Source organism: Mirounga angustirostris, unplaced genomic scaffold (genome assembly GCF_029215605.1).
Source record: "Mirounga angustirostris isolate CCGP_5_RB_7025 unplaced genomic scaffold, mMirAng1.0.hap1 SCAF_8, whole genome shotgun sequence".
NCBI lineage: Eukaryota > Metazoa > Chordata > Mammalia > Carnivora > Phocidae > Mirounga > Mirounga angustirostris.
In genome coordinates, this window is record NW_026991716.1 from 33,115,770 (window position 1) to 33,138,646 (window position 22,877).

The 22,877-nt window shown below is 50.7% G+C and overlaps 2 protein-coding genes across 4 annotated transcripts in view; both read left to right on the plus strand.

The window, feature by feature from the left end:
• Window positions 1-2,125: 2,125 nt before the first annotated feature.
• On the plus strand, window positions 2,126-10,584 carry CDKN1A (cyclin dependent kinase inhibitor 1A). Of its 3 annotated transcripts, XM_064597537.1 has the most exons (4): window positions 2,199-2,273; window positions 3,658-3,695; window positions 6,728-7,174; window positions 9,014-10,584. In XM_064597537.1, the coding sequence occupies exons 3-4, from the start codon at window positions 6,739-6,741 to the stop codon at window positions 9,061-9,063; spliced, it is 486 nt and encodes a 161-aa protein (XP_064453607.1). In that variant the 5' UTR covers window positions 2,199-2,273; window positions 3,658-3,695; window positions 6,728-6,738; the 3' UTR covers window positions 9,064-10,584. The 3 variants fall into 3 exon arrangements, with proteins under 3 accessions (XP_045722757.1, XP_045722758.1, XP_064453607.1); XM_045866801.2 differs by lacking the exon at window positions 3,658-3,695 and having other exon boundaries at window positions 2,126-2,273; XM_045866802.3 differs by lacking the exon at window positions 3,658-3,695 and having other exon boundaries at window positions 2,129-2,273; window positions 6,734-7,174.
• Window positions 10,585-21,492: 10,908 nt separating this feature from the next.
• Window positions 21,493-22,877, plus strand: part of RAB44 (RAB44, member RAS oncogene family) — a 34,989-nt gene continuing 33,604 nt past the window's right edge. Inside the window, exon 1 of the mRNA XM_045865987.3 lies at window positions 21,493-22,066. The gene's annotated coding sequence lies outside the window, so the exon portion shown is untranslated. The remainder of the gene's footprint in view (window positions 22,067-22,877) is intronic.

A 22,877-nucleotide genomic window follows, 5' to 3' on the forward strand; every position in this document is an offset into this window, starting at 1 on the left:
CAGAGATTTCCAGACACTGAACAGTCCTAGATGTCCATAACTGTAGCTGCTCTAAGCCTGGGTTCTATTTTTTAGAGGGATTTCTGTTCAAAGTAACATTCTGTTCTCTGCAATTTTTTAAAAAAGATTTAAAAATCTATTTTATTTATTTATTTATTTATTTATTTATTTATTTATTTATTTATTTATTTATTTATTAAAGTAAGCTGTATGAGATGCCTGGGTGGCTCAGTCAGTTAAACGTCTGCCTTCGGCTCAGGTCATGATCCCAGGGTCCTGGGATCGAGTTCCGCACCAGGCTCCTTGCTCAGCAAAGAGTCAGCTTCTCCATCTGCCTGCCGGTCACCCTGCTTGTGCTCCTTTGCTCTCTCTTTCTCTGCCAGATAAATAAATGCAATCTTAAAAAAATAATAATAAAGCAAGCTCTATGCTCAACATGGCCCTTGAGCTCAGACCCCAAGATCAAGAGTCACATGTTCTACTGACTGAGCCAGCCAGGCACCCACCCCTGTTCTCTGTCATTTTCTTTTTTTTTTTTTAAGATTTTATTTATTTATTTGAGAGAGTGAGAATGAGACAGAGAGAGCATGAGAGGGGGGAGGGTCAGAGAGAGAAGCAGACTCCCCGCCGAGCGGGGAGTCCGATGTGGGACTCGATCCTAGGACTCCAGGATCATGACCTGAGCCGAAGGCAGTTGCTTAACGAACTGAGCCACCCAGGCGCCCTTCTCTGTCATTTTCTAAAAGCAAAAACTACAAATGTTTTAGGTGAAAGGAGGCAAAAATGGGGTGCTAGAGGAGCTAGTGGTGGGAAGTGGGTGGGAAGAAATGGTAACCTCACTTGCTTCTGGACCAGCAAGAAGCACCAGTGGACATTTCCAGAATTGTCTTTTATCAGTGTCACCTTAGTACACTGCCTGAAAATGAGGGGTGCTGGGTGCTTCCCTCTTTCTAGAGCCACTGAAATAGAGAGGGCAATGAGCAGAGAGCTAGGGGAGGCAATAAGCCTATGCTCTAGTCATAGCTATTTATTCGCTGTGTGACCTGAGTCAGGTCACTGAACTTCTCTGAGCCTCAGTTTCCCCAGCAGTGTAAGTGAATTGTTTGGGGGGAAATCCAGGAGATAACTTGCTTACCAAATCCTTCTCCCCTTCCTAGCCAACAAATCTGTTGCTATCAGGGGCATCTGGGTGGCTCAGTCGGTTAAGCCATCTGCCTTCATTCAGCTCAGGTCAGAATCCCAGGGTCCTGGGACTGAGCCCCCATCAGGCTCCCTGCTCAGCGGGGAGCCTGCTTCTTCCTCTCCCCTTCCCCCTCTCCCCTTTTCCCTCTCCCCTTCTCCCTCTTCCTGTCCCCCTGCCCGTGCTCCTGCTCTCTCTTTCTCACTCTCCCAAATAAATAAATAAAATCTTTCAAAAAATCTGTTGCAGTCATAGAGATCTCTACTGTTGAGGTGAGAAGGAGGTGGATGTGGGCAGTGAGGAGGAGGCGGTAGGGAGGTTGGCTCAATGTCTAATTTTCCCCATTTCCTGGTTTCCCCTGGAGATCTGGTTGGCCTTTTTTTGAGAAGGATTCCTAATTCCCTCCTTCCTTGAGGCATTTGACAAGCAACAACTTTGCATCCCTTTAGTTCTGAGGACCTTGATTTCCTCATCTGTGAAATAAAGGGGATCGATCCCGTTCTGGTCTCCATGATGCTTTGTTGGGGTGTCTGGGTTCTTCAGGTCCTGCTTAGGGAGAGATGGTCCAGTGAGAGATCCGCGGGCATAGCGGTGGTATAGCGGGCATTTCTGGGGATTGCAAAGCGAGGTACATCCTTTTTATTATTTATGGAGTTTTATCTATTAATGTCACCCCTCGTGATGTTTTCGGGGCCAGAAAAATTGCTCATCCTAAGAATGCCATCCCTTCGTGGGGAGTATCAACTCACACCCCAATTCAAACAACCCAGATTTGTGGCTCAGTTCGTGGGGACATGTGTCAGGCACAGAGGCCCAGGCGCGGGGTGTGGGGAGGAGGCAAGCGCCCTCCTGCAGCACGCGACGTTGGCATCTGAGTTCGGAGGTCTTAGAGCGCGGGCGGGCTGCGCACGGCGACCGGCAGCGGCAGAAGGGGCGGTCCCAGGCCCGCAGGAGGCGGAGCCCTCCGACGCCAATCCTATATAAGGGCAGCGCCGGGCGGTGCCAGCTGAGGTGTGAGCTGCTTCCCGAGACGGTGGCTTGGAGACCGGGAGCCCGGCGCGGATTCACGGAGCCAGCGAGACCCTCAGAGGAGGTGAGGGAATCGTGGCAGGCAAGAGCGAACGCGGGGCGGGCAGCTCGGAGCGGAGCGGAGCGTGTCCGCCAGTGTCCGTGCACGTCCGTGTGTGTGTGTGTGTGTGTGTGGTCGTCACAGGTGAACGACGTGCGTGGGTCTGGGGTTTGCTCCCACGGGTGTCCCTGTGCGGTGCGCCTGTGACGGAGGTCGGGCTGTGTCGGGGAGTCCCGGCGGAGAGAGAGCGCAGGAGTGCGAGGAGCCGCGCTCGCCGCGGGTTGAAACGAAGCTGCGGCGAGGGGAGGCGTGGACCCGTGCGCCCCAGACCCCGGCGCGGCTCGCTGTGGCGGCGAGCGGATGAAGCCCCTGAGCGCCGAGCCCCGGGAGGGGCGGAGAACGCCGAGCCGAGCAGGTTCACTCGCGATCCGCTCCCGGGCAGCTCTCCGATCCAATCGGTGCCGTCTCCGCCCAGACCCCTGAGGTCTGGGTCCCCGACGCCTCCGTGTCCGCCACCAGCTGGGCGCGGAGGTCAGCGCGGGCTGTGTCCCTGGTCCTTGGGAACGTGTTGGGACACGTCCTTTAAGCGCAATCGAGGAGGTGACTCACGGTGACAAGGAGACCCCGGGAAACGGACTGGGTGAGGTCAGAGCCCCGCCCGGGCGGGGGGACAGTGGCCCCCAGAAGTTGGCTTCCCGGCCCTCCGCGGTCTCTGTCCCCCCATCAGCTCAGTGACTATTTGGCTGGCACACAGTGCTCTCAGGGAAGCTGGGACATCAGGAGGGCCAGGACTGGGTGTCCGGTCCCCGCCTCGGAGCGCACCCTCGGGGACCCAGAGCGGTGGCCCCGCGCGGGGTGGGCTCGCGCCAGCCAGTCAGTTTGAGAAGAGCAGGAGTGGAACACCTCTCTTCCATCGCGCCCGCAGAACCCCCGCCCAGCCTGCCCTTGGGTCGGGGCGCCGGACTCCGCCGCGGGCTCGGAGCCCTGCACTGCGGGGCAGCGGGGCGTGCAGCTCACGCCCGGGGCGGGGGGACGCGGAGAGGTCACATTGGAGGGTGGGACTTCGGGGGGCGCGACGCTGCTCAGGAACTCTGACAGCCGCATCCGGGGGCTCCCTGCGCCCCCCCACCAAAATGCCCTCTCCGAGGGCGACAGTTCGGAGCGGAGCAGGAGGACGAGTCGTCCTTCGGGAGCCGCCGCCCAGCGCGGGCCACAGTGCATCCGCCCTGTCGGGGGCCCTCGGGGGACACCCGCGCCCTCCCCGTGCGAAAAAGAGTCTGGGAATTGGATTTGGCACGTTAGGGTGCCCAGGCAGCTCCCCCGCCCCTTCCCTCCCTCCACGTCGCCTTTCGAGTAGGACTTTCGAGCGGTTTTGTTTTCCTTGCTTTCGTCTATTTTTATTTTCCAGGGATCTGACTCATCCCGTGCTTTGGGCGTGGAGAGAAGGTGGAGGGACCAAACCTCTGCGCGCCTGTGCGTGCGGAGTGTGTGTGTTTGTGTGTGTGTGGTGTGTCACAGAGGAGCGCGCGGTTTCCCAACAGTGGCGGGGCTTTCGGAAGCCTGGCTGGCTCAGCGTGACGTGTTTGCGGCCCCCGGTCCCCCTCCTTCTCCCCCCTCCGCACCCGAGGGTGACGCTGCAGCCTGAGTGGAAGCGAAGTTTTGGCGGGCGGGGAGCACTTTGCAGGAAACTGACTCATCACAACTCCCTGCTGCGGTCCAAGGCTCTGCCCACGCACCGCCGACCCTGCGCGTGATTTCCTGGAGACCAGCGCCCCCTTCCGGCCCCGGCGCGAATAGCAAACACGCCTTCCCGCGGAATGCGGCTTCGCCCGCCTTTCCTTCCCGCCTCGGTTCTCCTGGGCTGAGCCGCATCTGCGAACGCCCCTTAAAAAGAGTACCCCATTGGTTCAACAGTGTGTACTGAGTGCTTACTGTTTACTTCGGAATTAAAGTTGGTTGAAGTCTAAGGCACAAAGGCCAACAAAGGAAGTTTTTTTCAGTTACTTGTTTGTAAAACAAGAGTTTGTGTTTCTGAGTTTTCCCTGAACTGGGAGTTACGATAATGGGAGTGAGATCAGATTTTGATGGGGAGCCTATGAGAGCCATAAGGGCAGGGGTGTTAGGAGAGAGGATACCTGCCTGGATTCTGGTCCCATCTTCAGCTCCTAGAAGCCAAGGAATATCCAACTTCCTGACAAAATCCTAGGCAGACTCCTCCTCCTTGTGCCAATGAGACACTGAGACCCAGAATGTCCGTTTGGGGCATCTCCTGTGTACCCTCCCTTGAATGGCACCCCAAGAGTGCTCATCTGCGGAACTGCCAAACACCTGCTTAAATTCCGTTTAATTTGAGTTAAGTTAATCTGGGGAGAGAGGGAGCTATCAATCTGTATTTTTAAAAAGCTCCCTAAATGATTCTGCTGGGCGGAATCACAAAAACCCCTTCCTGGGCTAGGAACACAAAATTAGAGAGGGAGTGTAGATGAACACCAGAGCACAGAACCACAGCAAACAGGCCTGGGTTCAAATCCTGGCTGTGTCACTTGTGAGTTGTGTGACCTTGGGCAAGTTACTTAACTTCTCAGAGGCTTAGTTACTTATGTAAAAAAAAAAAAAAAGAGCAAATATACCCACTCTTTAGGAAAATTAATATTTGTAAACTTCTTAGAACAGCCCCTGGCACATAAAAATATATAAATAAATCCCCACCCTTGCCCTGAAGAGAGTGGGTGAAGGTTATTTGAGGGCTCTGCCCGCTGCACTGCGTAACCCCTCTACGGGGCAGTGGCCCTTGGCCTTTTTAGTTTTCTGATTTGGGGGCAAGCTTCATATCTCTCCAAACTCTTGCCCTTTAAACTTGGTCTGAGGTCACCTAGTGCCTCCCCCTCTCCCATAAGCTGTGAGAGGTGGGGTGGGGGAGGGGTGACTGGGGCAAGGGTCCAGGGCTTCCTGCCCCAGGAGGTCACTCAGCAGAGCTTTCACCCTCCGAGCCTGCAAAGCAGGACTTGTCCTCAGGACGACCCAGTCTTGCCAAGGCTGCACAGCCGCTCAGCCCTGGCGTCAGGCCAGAACAGGGCAGGTGGGTGCCAACGCCTCGTCATGAGCAGACTCACCCTCAGTTTTCCCTCTTCTGAAGTGGGAGGAGAGGAACCGGGTAGACCGGCCACCTCTAATTTTCTGTGCCTGCCAAACGGGTTCCTTGGATGCAGCTAACAGGGGGCAGGGGCTTCCAGGCTGTCTAGACTTCAGATCACCTGATGTGCCTGGCAGGATGTGGCTCAGCTTGGGAGAAATCATCACCCTGCCCTGCCCAGCCCCTCCTCACCCCCAGGCCTCCTGCCTGATGACATCCTTGGGAAAGGCCCTCCGCACACAGCACCTGTCAGCTGCTGTCTGAAAGAGGTGGTGGCCAGGGGGGAGCGACGTGGAGAAGGCTCAGGAAGAACCGAACACAGAGAGAAATAATAACACTTCTGTTTTCCAAACACTTCTATATACCAGCTGCTTCTCTAAGCATGTTACCTATAGTAACTCCGTTAATCCTCACATATGTCCTCTGAGACATGCACTAGTACTGTCTCCATTTTACAGATGAGGAAAATAGAGCCCAGAGAAGTTAAGCTACTTGTCCAGGGTCGCCCAGCAGAGCCTGGATTCCAACCGAGGCAGTCCCGCTCCAGAGCCCTGGCTCTAAACCACAACATACAGCCTCTCACCTCTGTTCTATTACCTTGCCTGATGAAGGGACTCCCTGACCAAGTGCTTGACCGTGCTTCCACGCCCCATTTTATAGATGAGAAAACTGGGGCCCAGAGACATTAAATGACTTTTTATTTTCTTTTAATTAAAAAAAAATTTTAAGTGACTTTTTAAAGTTTATGTAGTAAGCAGCAGAGCTAGGACTAGATCTTAGGTGTTTTTTTTTTTTTTTATCGCAAAGTCCGGGGTACTTTTGAATTTCAGAACAGAGTTATCCCACATGGGCATCTGGGTAGAGGGATTCAGGAGGCCAGAGGAGCAGTCAGCCTGTCCTTTCACTCGGGACCTGACCTTTTGGCCAGGGCTAGGGTTGGGAAACTACTGGACTCTGGCAATTCACACGTACTTGGGGCATTCACGCCCATGAGGGACACCTCGGGGGGAAACAAATTGATTTTAGCTGATAATACCCGGTGGTAAACAGGACTCTGATCCCTGCTATTGCAATAAACTTGTCTTTGTTGACATAACTTGTCCTTCAGCTGCCCACTCCCCCAGTGACCTGGGGGTGCCAGGATGGCTGAGCTCTGTCCCCACCTAGTGGCTGTTGACTGGGGGTTGGAGGTGGCTTGTGGGAAGGAGACGGTGGCACATCGGCTGGAAGGAGCCAGAGAGACCTCGGGTTCTAAGCAGGAAGACGTCACCCGAGCTCTCACAGCAAAGCGCGGCCTGGTAAGATAGGGCGCAATTTCCCGAGTGACCGGAGCCTTGTGTCTCAGCCGCAGGTGCCATGGCGGAACCGTCCAGGGATGCCCAGCAGATCCCGCGTGGCAGCAAGGCTTGCCGCCGCCTCTTCGGCCCCGTGGACAGTGAGCAGCTGCGCCGAGACTGTGATGCACTGATGGCCAGCTGCGTGCAGGAGGCGCGGGAGCGATGGAACTTCGACTTTGTCACTGAGACACCGCTGGAGGGCGACTTTGCCTGGGAGCGCGTGTGGGGTCTGGGCCTGCCCAAACTCTACCTGCCTCCGGGGCCCCGGGATGACCTGGGAGGGGGCAAGCGACCCAGCCCCTCGCCTGCCCTGCTGCAGGGGACCGGTCAGGAGGACCACCTGGACCTGTCGCTGTCCTGCACCCTCATGCCTCATGCCCCTGAGCGGCCCGAGGGGTCCCCAGGGGCGCCTGGCACCTCTCAGGGCCGAAAACGGCGGCAGACCAGCATGACAGGTGAGGATGGGTGCAGGGAAGGACACTGCAGGGACTCTCAGAATTCACGGGGCAAGGGCTGACCTGTCTGGTCCAGCTCGCTCATTAGGCCCAAGGGGAAATGGGCCCAGAGGGAGGAGGCAACTCACCTGGGGTCACATAGCAGGTCTGCAGCCAAGACCAGCTAGCTAACATTTATTGGGAACATTTAATATATGCCAGGCCCCTTGCGAAGGTGAATTTCTAAAATGGTTTTCTTTTTCTTTTTCTTCTTTCTTTCTTTCTTTCTTTCTTTCTTTCTTTCTTTCTTTCTTTCTTTCTTTCTTTCTTTTTCTTTCCTTTCTTTCCTTCCTTCCTTCCTTCCAACCTTCCTTCCTTCCTTCCTTCCTTCCTTCCTTCCTTCCTTCCTTCTTTCTTTCTTTCTTTCTTTCTTTCTTAGATTTATTTATTTATTTATTAGAGAGAGAGAGCACAAGCAGGGAGGGGGCAGAGAGAGAGGGAGAAGCAGGCTCCCCACTGAGCAGGGAGCCCAACGCGGGGCTCAATCCCAGGACCCCGAGATCATGACCTGAGCTGAAGGCAGACACTTCATTGACTGAGCCACCCAGGGGCCCCTAAAGTTGTTTCTAGGGTGGATTTCATTTAATCCTTAGAGCAGTGCTATACCAAATGACATTCTTGCCACTCTTTTAGAGGAGCGGAAATAAGACTCCGAGAGGTAGAGTGGTTTGCCTAAGGTGCCACAGTGAATCTACAGTGTAGAGAAAACTAATGAGCTATTTCCCGCTGCCCTATCCAAACCTAACTCACCTTCCCCATCACACACACACTTCCCATCCGCCTTCCCTGCCTAATTTTTTCTCTTTGGCATTTTGTTCATTTGTTTGCTTTTACTAGCAACAGCTACTACTTTCTCTTGATGTTGTCCATCTCCCTCATAGGTTATTATCTCCGTGAGAAAGGGATCTGCATCTCTCGTTTCTTGCTGAATCTTCAGCACCTAGGACAGTGTCTGGCACATAGTAGGTGCTTGATAAAAAATGAATGAGTGATGCTGACCTTTGAGCACTTATTATGCCAGGTTCCAGACCAAAGCCTTTAGAGAAGGCATTTCATTCAATCCTTAGATCACTGCACCAATGTCAGCTTCATTTTATACATGAGGAAACAGGCTCCGAGAGGTGCAGTCAAGAATCCCCTGGCAGGGGTGCCTGGGTGGCTCAGTCGGTTAAGCGTCCAACTCTCGGTCTCGGCTCAGGTCTTGATCTCAGTGTCATGAATTTAAGACCCATGTTGGGCTCCATGCTGGGCGTGGAGCCTACTTAAAAAAAAAAAAAAGAATCCCATGGCAAATTTGCAGCTGCGTCAGAAATAACAATCCTGACAATAATACTAATAGCTTACATTTATGTGGCTGAGTCATTGTACAGAACACGTGTCATGGCTTATCTAACGGCATTCCTAGAGCAGTGCTGTTTAATGGAATTCTGCGGTGATGCAAATGTCCAGGGCCACTAGCCACAAGTAGCCACTGAGCATTTGACATGTGGCTGGTGTGACTGAGAAACTGAACTTCTGATTTTATTTGATTCTAGTTCATTTAACTACATAGGGCTACTGGCTACTATAGTGGGCAGCTTGGCTTAGAACAGGCCCACGGATGTAGGTCTGGTTATCGTTGGTCACGTCTGTGAAGCGTGGTGGGATGCTCTCTATAATGCCAGAGTCCTCCCCTGAACTTGGCAATGTGTCCCTTTGGCCCTGGGGAAGAGTCCCTGCCCCCTCTGTGTGTGCTTTAGGTGGATAACTTTGCTGGGCCCTCTGCCTCCTGCTCGGCTGACTTCTGTTTCCTCTTTCCAGATTTCTATCACTCCAAACGCCGGCTGATCTTCTCCAAGAGGAAGCCCTAATCCACCCACTGGAAGCCTCAAGCTCCTAGAAATGAGGGGTCCCCCCCCAACCCCTCCGCCCTCCCCTTCTACACCTTTTGCCTTTAGCCCTCCAGTTGTACGTCTTAATTATTATTTGTGTTTTAATTTAAACTCCTCCTCATGTATATACCCTGCTTGCCACCACCCTCCCCCCACTCCTCCCCAGCCTTTGGCATTTAGAATTATTTAAAAAACCATTAGACAGCAGAATGATAGGCTTATTAGAGTGCTAGGTATTTTTATTATGCGAGCTATTATTTAAGATGTCTTCATCCTGTGCTCCCCACTTCCGCTCTCCCAGAGGTAAGGTGGGGCTGGCCTGACCCTCTCCTGCTGGGTGGTGCTCTCTGGAGGAGCCCGGCTCCTTCTGCTCACCGCCTCAGAGGTGTTATGAAATTCCACCCCTTTCCTGCATTCCCAAACCCGGATTCTTTATAATTTGAGAAGTAAATAGATAGCACTTTGAAGGGGGCTCAGCAGGGTGGGGGCATCATCAAAACTTTGGAGTCCCGTCACCTTCTCTAAGGTAGGGCAGGGTGACCTGTGGGCACAGCCTGGAACACGGCTGGGGACATGGCACTCTCTCCTGGCCCTTGATGCCCCACTCTGTCCTGTGAAGGCATGGGGGAAGGTAGGGTCCCGTAGCAAACCACCCCACCTCCCCTCACCCCCTCTGCCACCCACAGGGGAGCCAGTCTCAATGTTTGGCCTCCCCTGCACTTTTCTAGAAGCCCCAGATGCCCTTCTTTTCCAGCTGGGCTTTCAGGTCCCCTCTCTGCTCCCCTCCCCTCCCTCATGCCCTTTTCCTCTAGTACCCTCTCAGCCCTGGGTGGCAGCTCTGGGGTGCCTGTCCCCCCAGCTCAGTGGACTGGGAGGGGAAGGGGTATGCTAGAAGTGGGGGGGCAGTTCTACCTCAGGCAGTTCAAGGGGCGACCACCTCCTCCTCTTACCTCCTGGGGCAGAGGTCCTGGGTTGTCAGATAGGTCTTCTTGAGTAGGGAATCTCTGTCAGGGGTATGTTGTGGGGGGGAGCTTATTTTTCTAGGAGGGAGAGGGTGACCCCAGCCCCTGGAACTCACCCAAGGACTTTCCCCACTGCCCCACCCCCTCTTCCCCCCATTTCATTGCACTTTGAATAGCAGCTGAACAAGGAGTCAGATGTTTTAAGATGGTGGGGGTAGAGGCTGTGGAGAGGGCATACTAAGTGGGCTAATATGGGCCTGGGAGTTGTGAGCTCTTGTCTTTCCTGGCACTGAACATTGAGCCCTGGAGGCACCGAAGCACTTAGTGGGTCTGACCCCAGACACCTTAAGCTCCTGTAACATCCTGGCCTGGACTGTTTCCTCCTGGCTCCTCGTGTGTCCTGGTTCTCCTGTCTCCACCTAGACTGTAAGCCTCTGAAGGGCAGGAACAAGTCCTATACTGCTCTATGTCCTTCACAGCCCCTCCCACAATGCTGGGTATACAGCCGGTGCTCAATAAATATTTCTTAGTGACTTTACTTGTATTGTGATCAATATGCCTCATCATTTGTAAGAACGAGTAGGTGGGAGTTTTTTTGGTAGTTGTTACAATTCTGACAGTTAAGCATTTCAAGTTAAAAAAAGGTAGAGGGCTTAACAAACAGAAAGACCATGAGGCAAAAGATGACAGCAAAACAAAAACAAAAGATGACAGCAAAACAAAAACAAGTAAACATGGCACCTCTGCAAAGATCGCCACGGTCAATATTTTGGTTCACTGTGTGGCCTTTTTAAGTAAAGAACATAATGTTAGTCACCAAGGAAATGCAAATGATTACTCATTGGGGGAAATGCACATTAAAACCACAGTAAGATAACACTGTACACCTACCAGAAGGACTAAAATGAAAAAGACTGACATTGCCAAGTGTGGGCAAGGATAGGGAACAACTGGAACTCTTACACCTTGCAGGCGGAAGTATAACATAGCTCACCTACTTTAGAAAACTGCTTGACAATACCTTCTAAAGATGGCTCCCCTCATGTCTACCCCATGACACAGGAATTCCATTCCTAAGTTTGTTCTCAAGAGAAATCAGTACATATTTCCATCAGAAGACATGTTCATAGCAGCATTATTCTTTTTTTTTATTCTTATGTTAATCCCCATACATTACATCATTAGTTTTAGATGAAGTGTTCCATGATTCATTGTTTGTGCATAACACCCAGTGCTCCATGCAGAATGTGCCCTCCTCAATACCCACCACCAGGCTAACCCATCCTCCCAGCCCCCTCCCCTCTAGAACCCTGTTTGTTTTTCAGAGTCCATCATCTCTCATGGTTCGTCTACCCCTCTGATGTCCCCCCCTTCATTCTTCCCCTCCCGCTACCTTCTTCTTTTTTTTTTTTCTTAACATATATTGCATTATTTGTTTCAGAGGTACAGATCTGAGATTCAACAGTCTTGCACAATTCACAGCGCTTACCAGAGCACATACCCTCCCCAGTGTCTATCACCCAGTCACCCCATCCCTCCCACCCCACTCCCCACTCCAGCAACCCTGTTTGTTCCCTGCGATTAAGAATTCCTCATATCAGTGAGATCATATGATACATGTCTTTCTCTGTTTGACTCATTTCACTCAACATAATACCCTCCAGTTCCATCCACGTCGTTGCAAATGGCAAGATCTCATTCCTTTTGATGGCTGCATAATATTCCATTGTATATATATACCACCTCTTCTTTATCCATTCATCTGTCGATGGACATCTTGGCTCTTTCCACAGTTTGGCTATTGTGGACATGATAGCAGCGTTATTCTTGACAGACCCAAACTGGAAACAACCCAAACGTCTATAACGAGAATAGATACGTAGGGACGCCTGGGTGGCTCAGTTGGTTGAGCATCTGTCTTCAGCTCAGGTCATGACCTCTGGGTCCTGGGATAGAGCCCCACATTGGGCTCTGCGCTCAGTGAGAAGCCTGCTTCTCCGTCTCCCTCTGCCTGCCGCTCCCCCGCTTGTGCTTTCTCTCCATCAAATAAATAAATAAAATCTTAAAAAAAGAACAGATACGTAAATTGTGGTGGCTCTGTAGTGGAGTACTACACAACATTAAAAAGAACAAAGTGACCCACAACTCTAATCTTTGACAAAGCAGGACAGAATATCCAATGGAAAAAACACAGTCTCTTCAACAAATGGTGTTGGGAAAACTGGACAGCCACATGCAGAAGAATGAGACTGGGCCACTTCCTCACACCATACACAAAAATAAATTCAAAATGGATGAAAGGCCAGATGTGAGATAGGAATCCATCAAAATCCTAGAGGAGAACACAGGTAGCGACCTCTGTGACTTCGGCCTTAGCAACTTCTTACTAGACATGTCTCTGGAGGCAAGGGACACAAAAGCAAAAATGAACTATCGGGACTTCATCAAGATAAAAAGCTTCTGCACAGCAAAGGAAACAATCAACAAAACTGAAAGGCAGCCTATAGAATGGAAGAAGATATTTGCAAATGACATATCTGAAAAGAGCTGGTACCCAAGATCTATAAAGAACTTGTGTGGGGCACTTGGGTGGCTCAGTCGTTAAGCGTCTGCCTTCGGCTCAGGTCATGATCCCAGGGTCCTGGGATCGAGCCCCGCATCGGGCTCCCTGCTCCGCAGGAGGCCTGCTTCTCCCTCTCCCACTCTCCCTGCTTGTGTTCCCTCTCTCACTGTGTCTCTCTCTGTCAAATAAATAAATAAAAAATCTTTAAAAAAAAAAAAAAGAACTTGTCAAACTCAACACCCAAAGAGCAAATAATCCAATCAAGAAAGGGGCAGAAGACATGAATGAACATTTTTTTCAAAGAAGACATACAGATGGCCAACAGACACATGAAAAGATGCTCAATGTCACTCATCTTCAGGGAAATATAAATCAAAACCAGGATGAGATGCCACCTCACACCCGTCAGAATGGCTAAAATTAACACAAGAAACAACAGATGTTGGCAAGGATGCGGAGATAAGGGAACCCTCCTACACTGTTGGTGGGAATGCAGCTGGTGCAGCCGCTCTGGAAAACAGTATGGAGGGTCCTCAAAAAGTTGAAAATAGAGCTACCCTATAACCAGCAATTGCATTACTAAGTATTTATCCAAAACATACAAAAATAGTGATTCAAGGGGGCACATGAATCCCAATGTTTATAGCAACATTATCAACAATAGCTAAATTATGGAAGGAGCCCAAATGTCCATCAACAGATGATTAGATAAAGAAGATGTGGTATGTATATCTATATGCAATGGAATATTACTCAGCCATCAAAAAGAATGAAATCTTGCCATTTGCAACAATGTGGATAGAACTAGAGGGTATTATGCTACATGAAATAAGTCAGAGAAAGACAAATACCATATGATTCCACTCACATGTGGAATTTAAGAAACAAAACATGATAAAATAAGATGAAAACAGAGAAGGAGGAAAACCATAAGAGACTCTAATTGAGAGAACAAACTGAGGGGTGCCTGGGTGGCTCACTCAGTTAAGCATCCCACTCTTGATGTCAGTTCAGGTCATGATCTCAGGGTTGTGAAATCGAGCCCAGCGTCAGGCTCTGTGCTCAGTAGGGAGTCTGCCGGAGAATCTCTCCCTCTCCCTCCTCTCCCTATGTCCCTCCCTCCACTCATGGGTGCTCTCTCTCTCTCTCAAATAAATAACTAAATCTAAAAAAAAAAAAAAAGAATAAACTTTGGGTTGCTGGAGGGGAGGTGGGGGGGGTGGGCTAAATGGGTGATGGGCATTAAAGAGGGCACTTGTGATGAGAACTGGGTGTTATATCTAAGTGATGAATCACTAAATTCTACTCCTGAAACCAATATCACACTATATGTTAACTAACTAGAATTTAAATAAAAATTTGAAAAAAATTAAAAAAAAAGAACAAAGTACTTTACATGCATGTTCTGATTATCTATTCATAATTAGCCACTCCAAGACTTAGTGGCTTAAAACAATAATCATTTATTTGCTTCTGATTCTGTTAATTTGGCCAAGAACTACTTTTCAAATGTTGGATAATGTTCTGCCATATGGGGCACGGCTTTGTTCCAGAACCCTAGTGGTCTGAGTTAGGGCTCTCCCACTGGGGCTTTTCAGAGACTTCCCACTGTCTACTTGTCTCCCATGGATATTTCTAGTACCAGGGGGTACACTGGTTGGTAGGTCCCGAGTGCTTGTCCCATTGCACGGACCTGTCACAGAGCCCTCTTTTGTTCTGGACTCCACTCAAACATGGCACCTCCCCATGTCATCCAGTCAATCGGCCGGAGCAGTAATATACAGCCTCCAAAGTCCAAACAGACTCATCAGTGCTATGCCTCTTTTTAGGGGGAGCATGTCCACAGTACAATGACTTGTCCTTTCCTCTAGAGGGAATGTCCCAGCATGTCCCAGTTCATTTGACCACTTAAAACATAACATGACAGGTCTCTGAATTTTTGTAGGAAATGTGAACATGACGCATTTTTTTTTTTATCCCCTTTCCTGAAATGGCTTGGAAAGAATGCATTGGCCATATTATTAGCTTCTTCCACTCAGAGGCTGCGTAGACTATTGTAGCAAAGATACCATATCTGATATAATATCTGCTACTTTATTAGGGCTACTACGTGGATAACCATCAATTGCCATGTTTCATTTGCAGTATGGGATGGACTGAATGGGGATCTGATGGGGACCACCTTGCATACTCTAGGTCTTTGAGAGTAACGCTAATCTCCGCACTTCTACCTGCTATGTGGGATTGCTTCTGATTTACCGTCTTGACTAGTAGGATAATTTTAGAGACTTCTGCTCCATCCTTCTTTCCATAATGGCTCTTATTCTGCAGATAGAAGAACCAGTCAGTGAGGGTTCTGCCAACTGCTAAATATATCCACCCCAATTTGTACTCAGGGGCTGGGAGATAACCACAGAGTCGGTCCACAGGCCCACTGGACTCTGAGATACACCTGGCTGGGACTCTGTTATCACCCAGCCTCACATGTTTCCCTCCTCTAAAAGGAGGCTATGATGGTATTTTGGGTCGCCCAGTACTGGTCTAAGCTCAGACTCTGTATCTAATAGACCTCCAAAGAGCTTTTCCACTCTGTACAGCTATTCTGGTAAATAGCCAGAGGGCACTTTGAAGGAAGAATTGAGGAAATATTTATTTAGTATATTTACAGTGACCTTATGGGTCTTTTTCTTCAGTCAGTCTGGGTCTGAGAACCAGCTCATACCTGGCAGCTGGGTGAGAGACTGTGATTTTCTATCGTGGCAACTGGTATCAGCTTCTGCTCACCCCTGCCCCATCCTGATCTGTTGTGGTTCAGTCAAGCAATGTCCCATTAAGTGCTCCTCTCTCTTACCCCTGGGAACGCCCCAGCCACAGGGCTCTGGTTACCCATCAGGCCTTGTGTCTACCTTGCCTCTGATGATGAAGTGGCTCTATGTGGCCTCTGCCCTTCCCGAATCTTACTGCGTCCGCTGAGAGTGGTCACGGCATTCCATGACAGCATCTCAGCCAGCACTGAGATGCGTCCTTTATTGCTTTGAGAAGGGAGGGTTTTGGGGCGCCCGGGTGGCTCAGTCCTTAAGCATCTGCCTTCGGCTCAGGTCAGGATCCCAGGGTCCTGGGATCAAGCCCCGCATCCGGCTCCCTGCTCTGCGGGAAGCCTGCTTCTCCCTCTCCCACTCCCCCTGCTTGTGTTCCCTCTCTCCCTGTGTATCTCTCTGTCAAGTAAATAAATAAAACCTTTAAAAAAAGAGAGAGAGAAGGGAGGGTCTTCTGGGCCCTCCTGGGGACGACACTCAGCTGGTGGGTCCTTGTGCAGTAAGTCCATTCTATCTTGCCTACCTTCTAACCCCTCCCTACTCTCTTCCGGGGCATTTCAGCATCACACCCTCCCTGACAGCAGGCCGTCACTGTGTCTAAGCTTTAAGCACCAGCCAATTCCCCTGTGTGTTAGGACCAGCTCCAGGGGAGCCTTGCCAGGATGTTCAATCCTGAGTTAAGACAGAGAGGCCTCCATACAAGCTCTCTTTATCCAGCCCGTATTCCTCATCTCTCCCAGCCCTGGCCCATTGCCTTGAGACCTCTCATGTGTGTTTCCCTGGCCCTACCAATACTTACTAGCCAGATTGTCACTTTTTTTGGTAAGTAATTTCCTCTAGTAATAGAGCCTGTACTTTCCTGCTGAGACCTGACTCTCATTATTCATCTAGAGAAAGGGGAGCAAACCACAACCCTGTGAACCAGGGGCCTGTTTTGTATAAAGCTTTATGGGAAAGCAGACATGCCCATTTGCTAACTTATTGTCCGTGGCCGGTTTTGCCCTGTTATTTTAAGGTGTGCAAAAGCTGAACTGAGTAGTTGCAACAGAGACCACGTGGCCCACAGACCTAAAATATTTACCATCAAGTCCTTGAAGAGAACATTTGCTGCCTCTGGTCTAGAAGCCATGAGGGAAGGTGGAAGGGATCTTGGGGAAGATAAGCCTCACCTTGTGCGTCATTCACCCCAGGGGAGTCCTCCGTGTGGGCTGCAGCTAGTGCGAAAGCATCCTCCTCTAGCAAGGGAGGGGGTGCTTCTGCAGGCCTGGAGGGCTTAGGGGCATGGAGTACAGGTTCCTGAGGGCATCCATCCACATAGCTCTATTCCAGGCCTCAGGGCACCCCCCTTCCCCACTTTTCCTGCTGGCTGGGGCCATGCATCGAGCCTCCCTGTAGCTCCACCACCTTTGTGATGAAATCCTGGGGCTGATTATCCACACAGCCTGCCAGTGGGCCACAGAAATGAGGGCCATTTAGAATGCTCCTCTGGGGGGCACCTGGGTGGCTCAGTCGGTTGAGTGTCTGCCTTCGGCTCGGGTCATGATCCCGGGGTCCTGGGATCGAGTCCTGCATCGGGCTTCTTGCTCAGCGGGGAGCCTGCTTCTCCCTCTCCCTCTGCCCCACCCCCCGCTCGTGCTCTCTCACTCTGTCTCTCGCTCACTCTCCCTCTCAAATAAATAAATAAAATATTAAAAAATAAATAAAATGTTCTGATGGGGTTCTCCCGTCTCCCACAACGTGCTCTAAGTTGAGCCGGTCATTCTCTTTCTTCAAGACCGCTAGGGCAGTTAACCAAAGCCAGCCAAGTGCATGCTCCTCATCGTGACCACCGCCCCCTATCTTTCCAGCGTTAGACCTACTGCATAAGTCAGCGTTGCCCTTGAATCCCACCTGTCCCCCACTCCAATCCGCCTCTCACAGCTGAGTGCTGGTCCTTGTGCGGCCACAGCCTGTCGCGGGTGTCACCCCCCTGCTCCCCGCCAGCAGTCAGGTCCCCCTTGTCACTGCACTGGCGAGGGACCCGTCTTCAGAAGCCCATCTTGTTGTCTGTCATTTCTGGTACCACCCGTCTTCGATTTTTTTCTCCCCTCCAAAGGAACCTGAGACGAGGACTTGTGTGGTTTATTTGGGAGGTCGTCTCTGGAAGCACAGGGAGGAGAGAAAAGAATGTGAGAAAGGGAAGGAAAAAGCCATAAAGGTGCTGGTGGGCCAGTTCTGCTGTGTGTACTCCTGGGACCAGACCCACCAGGGAGGTCAGAGGAACCATGTGGAACGTGCTGGAGAATTGTCCCTCTGGGGTCCTTGTCTGTGGGGTACTTAACTGCGGACGCCACCCAGCACTGCCTGAGGGCTTCCTCCAGGGGCAAGTTTGGGTGGAGTGGGTCCCCGTGATGCCGGAGAAAACTGGAAGGAATGAGCAGCTGTATCATTGCCGGGAACCAAAGCTTCAGGTGAACACAGATGTGGTCTGGTGGGGGACACAGGTGGTGCATCAGCAGCAGCTTCTAGAACTTCCCTTCCGCCAGCTCCGTGCCTAGATGAGCCAGTTGGCGAAAGTCACTGCGACTTTCCCCTCTCCCATCAGCCCACGGAAGTGTGAGCTCCACGAGGGGAGGACTTTGCCCGTTTAGTTTGCTGCTGTATCCCAGCACCTAAAAAGTGCCCGACGCAGAGCAGGTGGTCAATAAGTATTTGTCGCATGAATGAATTATTCCCTGTGGCTTGAATTTCCTGCCTGACCCCAGCATTCATCTCTCAAACCCCACCCTGGCTCCCATCCTCCACCCCACCCCAGGCCGTCCCCTCTCTCAGGTCCCAGGTCACTGCCCCTCAGCGCTTGCCAATCAGTCTGGCATATGAACGGGGCCATCTGCCAATTGGCAGGCTGGGCAAGTTGGAGATTCTCTAACTCCATCTCCTTCTTTTAACAGCCACAAAAATAACATCATCTGCCTAACTTGGTTTCCAAATGCTTTATGCGGTTTACAGCATTTAATCCTGACAACAAGTCTACGAGGTGGGCGCTGCTGTTGCCTGTGTTTCACAGGCGAGAAACTGAGGCAATAAGCCCTTAAGTCGCTCGCCTGAGGCCACACCTCTAGGAAGCGGTGGGAAGCCAGGATATTCACGCAGATGACCCAGGTCAAGTTGCCTGCTCCATGAGCCAGAAAGGGGAAGTGTCTCGCCCAGGGCCACTACCATGGTGACAGCTCTGCGGAGGTTTTTGGGCACCTGCCTCTGCTGTGCCCCTCCTCCGCCTCTGACGCAACCCAGGTTTTCTCAAGCCTACGGAAAGCGTGCTATATAAATGCAAATTCGCACCGCGCTCCCGGCCCTGGTTCCCTGCGCAGAAGTGCCCGCTGCCTACGTTCCTTCTAGAGCTAGTTTGGAACCAGCGGCTGGAGGCAGGGGAGTCCCAGCTCTTGACACGGCACCTCAGGACGGAGAGTATTTTGCTCCAGGGTTTACTGGGCTGGGAAGTGAATTCAAGCATCTTTTGGGAATTGAAAAACCGCGAGTGTGAAACGTTCCCATTCATAAAGCAGTCTCGCTGTCTTGGGTCCTCGTTCATTCACTCAGTTTTTGCAAAGGGTAGTTTCTGAGCTCAGTGTTTTTAAGTCCAGCGACACCGTATTTTATTTTTTATTTTATTTTTTATTTTTTTTAAAGATTTTATTTATTTATTTGAGAGAGAAAGAATGAGAGACAGAGAGCATGAGAAGGAAGAGGGCAGAGGGAGAAGCAGACTCCCTGCCGAGCAGGGAGCCCGATGCGGGACTCGATCCCGGGACTCCAGGATCATGACCTGAGCCGAAGGCAGTCGCTTAACCAACTGAGCCACCCAGGCGCCCCGCGACACCGTATTTTAAAATTAGCTCCACTGTTTCCAAAAAGGCCTGGAGCGAACGTTTTCCTCGGCACTTGGCTATGGCCTCCAGTCAGCTGGCTCCCGGACGGGTTCTCCCTGGGGCTGCTGCGGAGGGCGGCCAGGCTGAGCTCTGACCACTCGGGCTTCACCCGAGGCAGGGACAACTCCTGCTTTCTCCGCGCCCCTTTTATGTCCATGGTTGGAAGGTGGGTCGTGGGGATGGGGGGCAAATGAACTCAGCGTGTTTGAGATCCTGGGGGCTGGGTTTTAAAAATCCAGCCTCACTCTGTTTCCCAGGGAAATGGCAAAAAACCCCTCACTGCTGAGAAAAAGGTCTTGGATTTGTTGTAGCTGCCCCACCCAGCAGCAGACTGCTGGTCCTACTTTCAAAATATATCCCGAGTCCTCTCGCCATCACCTCCGCCACTGCCCTCCTGGTCCAAAGCATCTCTTCTTGTCCGAATTATCCTAACAGCCTCCTCACTGGTCTCCCTGCTTCTGCCCTTGCCTAGTACAGTCTATTATCCACAATGAAGGATCATGTCACCCTCCAAATGGCTTCCACCTCACTCTAAGAACCCAGATCTTCACGTGGCCTACAGGTCCTCCTGTTACTTCTGACCTCATCTTCTCTACTTTTCCCTCTTCCCTCCATTACCTGCTCCAGCTACACAGGTCTCCTCACTGTTCCTCAGGAACACAAAGCATGTTCCTGCCTCAGGGCCTTTGCACTCATTGTTCCTTCTCCCTGAACACTCTTCTTCTAGATTTTCTTCCTCATAAGCTCTCTTCCAATATCACCTCCTCAGAGAGGCCTCCTCCAGCCACCCCATCTAAAGTATGCTTCCCACCCTTTTATTCATTCACTTTGCTTTACTTTTCTTCATAGCACTTATTGCTACCAGACATTATATGACGTATCATTTTTTTTTCCCCTCAGTTTTATATCCTCAGTGCCTAGCACAGTGCCTGGCACATATTAGGTGCTCAATAAATATTTTTGAATAAAAAATCAATGCTTTATTTAATTCAATAAAGCTATAGAAACTCTCTGAGTATTAATTTCCTCAGCCGTGAAAATGGGGTAAAAAGGATGGTTCGTTGGGAGAATATATATTAATTTAGAAATTAAATTTATTAAATTTTTTAAAGGTTTTTTTATTTATTTGACACAGAGAGACACAGCGAGAGAGGGAACACAAGTAGGGGGAGTGGGACAGGGAGAAGCAGGCTTCCTGCTGAGCAGAGAGCCCGATACGGGACTCGATCCCAGGGCCCCGGGATCATGACCTGAGCCGAAGGCAGCCGCTTAACGACTGAGCCACCCAGGCACCCCTAAATTTATTAAATTTTAAAACTTTTTGTTTTGAAATAATTTCAGACACACAGAAAAGCTGCAAAAATAGTAAAATAATTCCCATATACCCTTCACCAATAGTCCCTACATGTGAACATTTTACCACACTTCCTACATCATTCTCTCTCTGAATATGTACAAATTATTTTTACATTTATTTTTGAGTGGATCATGTGTAAAGATGGTACAAAATAAACAGTGGAACCTAAACTTCCCTCCTTCTCTATCCCACTTCTCTCCAGCCCAACTGCTACCAGTTTCTTGTATATTCGTCAGAGATATTTGGTGCATTTACAGCCATATATGAAAGCACATGTATTTATAGAGCATAAATTTCATCCATACACTTTTTTTTCTTCATGCAAAGCATACTAGACTCACTGTTCTAGCACCTTGCTTTTTTTTTTTTAAAGTAATCTCCACACCCAATATGGGGCTCGAACTTACAACCTTGAGATCAAGAGTCCCACAGTCTGCTGACTGAGCCAGCCAGGTGCCCCTGTACCTGGCCTTTTTTTTTTTTAAGATTTTATTTATTTATTTGAGAGAGAGAAATAGAACGAGTGGGGGGAGGGGCAGAGGGAAAGAATCTCAAGCAGACTCCCCACCAAACGTGGAGCCCAACGAGACCCAATTCCATGACCCGTGAGATCATGACCTAAGCAGAAACCAAGAGTCTGACGCTTAACTGACTGAGCCACCCAGTCGTCCCTGAAATGCCACTTTTAACATACATTAAATTCCCATATGTACTTGAGTCTATTCCTGTCAATTCTGTTCCATTGATTCATCCTTGTATATTCATGCATGGGTACCACACTCTTTTGGTGGTTGTACCTGTACAGTATATTTTGGTATTAAGTTAGACTATTCTCTAAAAGATGATTTGGATGTAGGCCTGCCCTGGTTTTCCTCACCGTCTGAGGTCAAGGACGTGAGGGAAGGCACGGTGTGCAGTTACCCAGGACAGTCCATATACCCAGCTTTAGCCAGAACCGGGCCTATCAACGCTCTGGCTGGGGTAAGACACAGCGTCATGCTGGCAACCAGAGCCTCGGGTCCAAGTTCTGGTTTTGCCCCTGAGAGCTGAGTGACCTTGACCAGCCCATCTTGCCCTTCAGAGCCTCTGCTTACAAGGACCTCCCTTCCATTTCTAGCAGTCTCCAATTCTAGGAGTCTAGGGTGAGGGGTCTGGGGAGTACCAGGCAAGATTATGAAAGGACACCCAGTGCTCACTTCTACAGGAAGTCGCATAGATAACACAGGAGATTGGCTTGCTGGGGAACGGAAAGAGCGATTAAGCAAGAGACAAGACTGTTAACAGTTCCAGAGCTCGTGGGCTCCTGGGGGCAGTGGTTGCCTCATCACCAGGTCCAGGAGGCCAGGACTGTGAGCACGACGGGGAGCCTTTGAGAGGTGGGAGCCACCTGGAGTTGCAATGCTTCTTTTCTTTGGAGGGGGTGAGGATGGGAGAAGGAGCAGTCTGGGTCTCCACCTGGCTCTTATGACCAGGGTACAAAGGTCTGAGCTCTCTTTTTTCGAGAGTTTGGAGCTCCCTGCATGGTCTCAAGAGGGCACTTGGGCAGGGGACTGGGATAGATTGCCTACCTTAAATGGCCGTGTGACCTTGGGCAAGTCACCTGGCTTCTCAGAGCCTTGGTTTTTCTATCGAGTTGGTGAGGGGAAGAGAGGGTAACTAGACTGGAGCAAGGCACTGGGTGGTCTCTCAGACCCACCAACTTGGACAATTTGGGTTCAGTGACCATTGCTATTACTTGCAGTTATTGAAGTAAGTGGAGTGAAGAGCAGACCCAGTTCCTTGTCCCTTTGGTGAGAGAATGAAGGAATTGGGGGAAACCTAGCACAGCTGCCCCCTACCCCATTTTTCTTATGGGGCTCTCCACTCCTTCCCTGACCCAAAGCCTGTGGTGTCTGCTCCCCTAACCCAATCCTCCAGTGGGGAGCTGATTCCTACAGTTGCCTGGGAGGAGGATCCATTTGCTCTCAAGTCTGGCTTCCAACTTTGTATGATTTCTTGGGCGAGGAATGTGGGGAGACGTGGGAGTGCTGAGGGTGCGAATGTGTGTTCCTGGTCACGAGGGGCTTCTGACTGTTAAGGGCGCGAGGTCGCCATGATCCAGCGAGGGGAATGTGGCAGAGGAGGGGGGGTGCCCCCGCCGGCTGACCCCGAGGGGTGTTGTTGTGAGTGACTCTGAGTGGGCAGGGA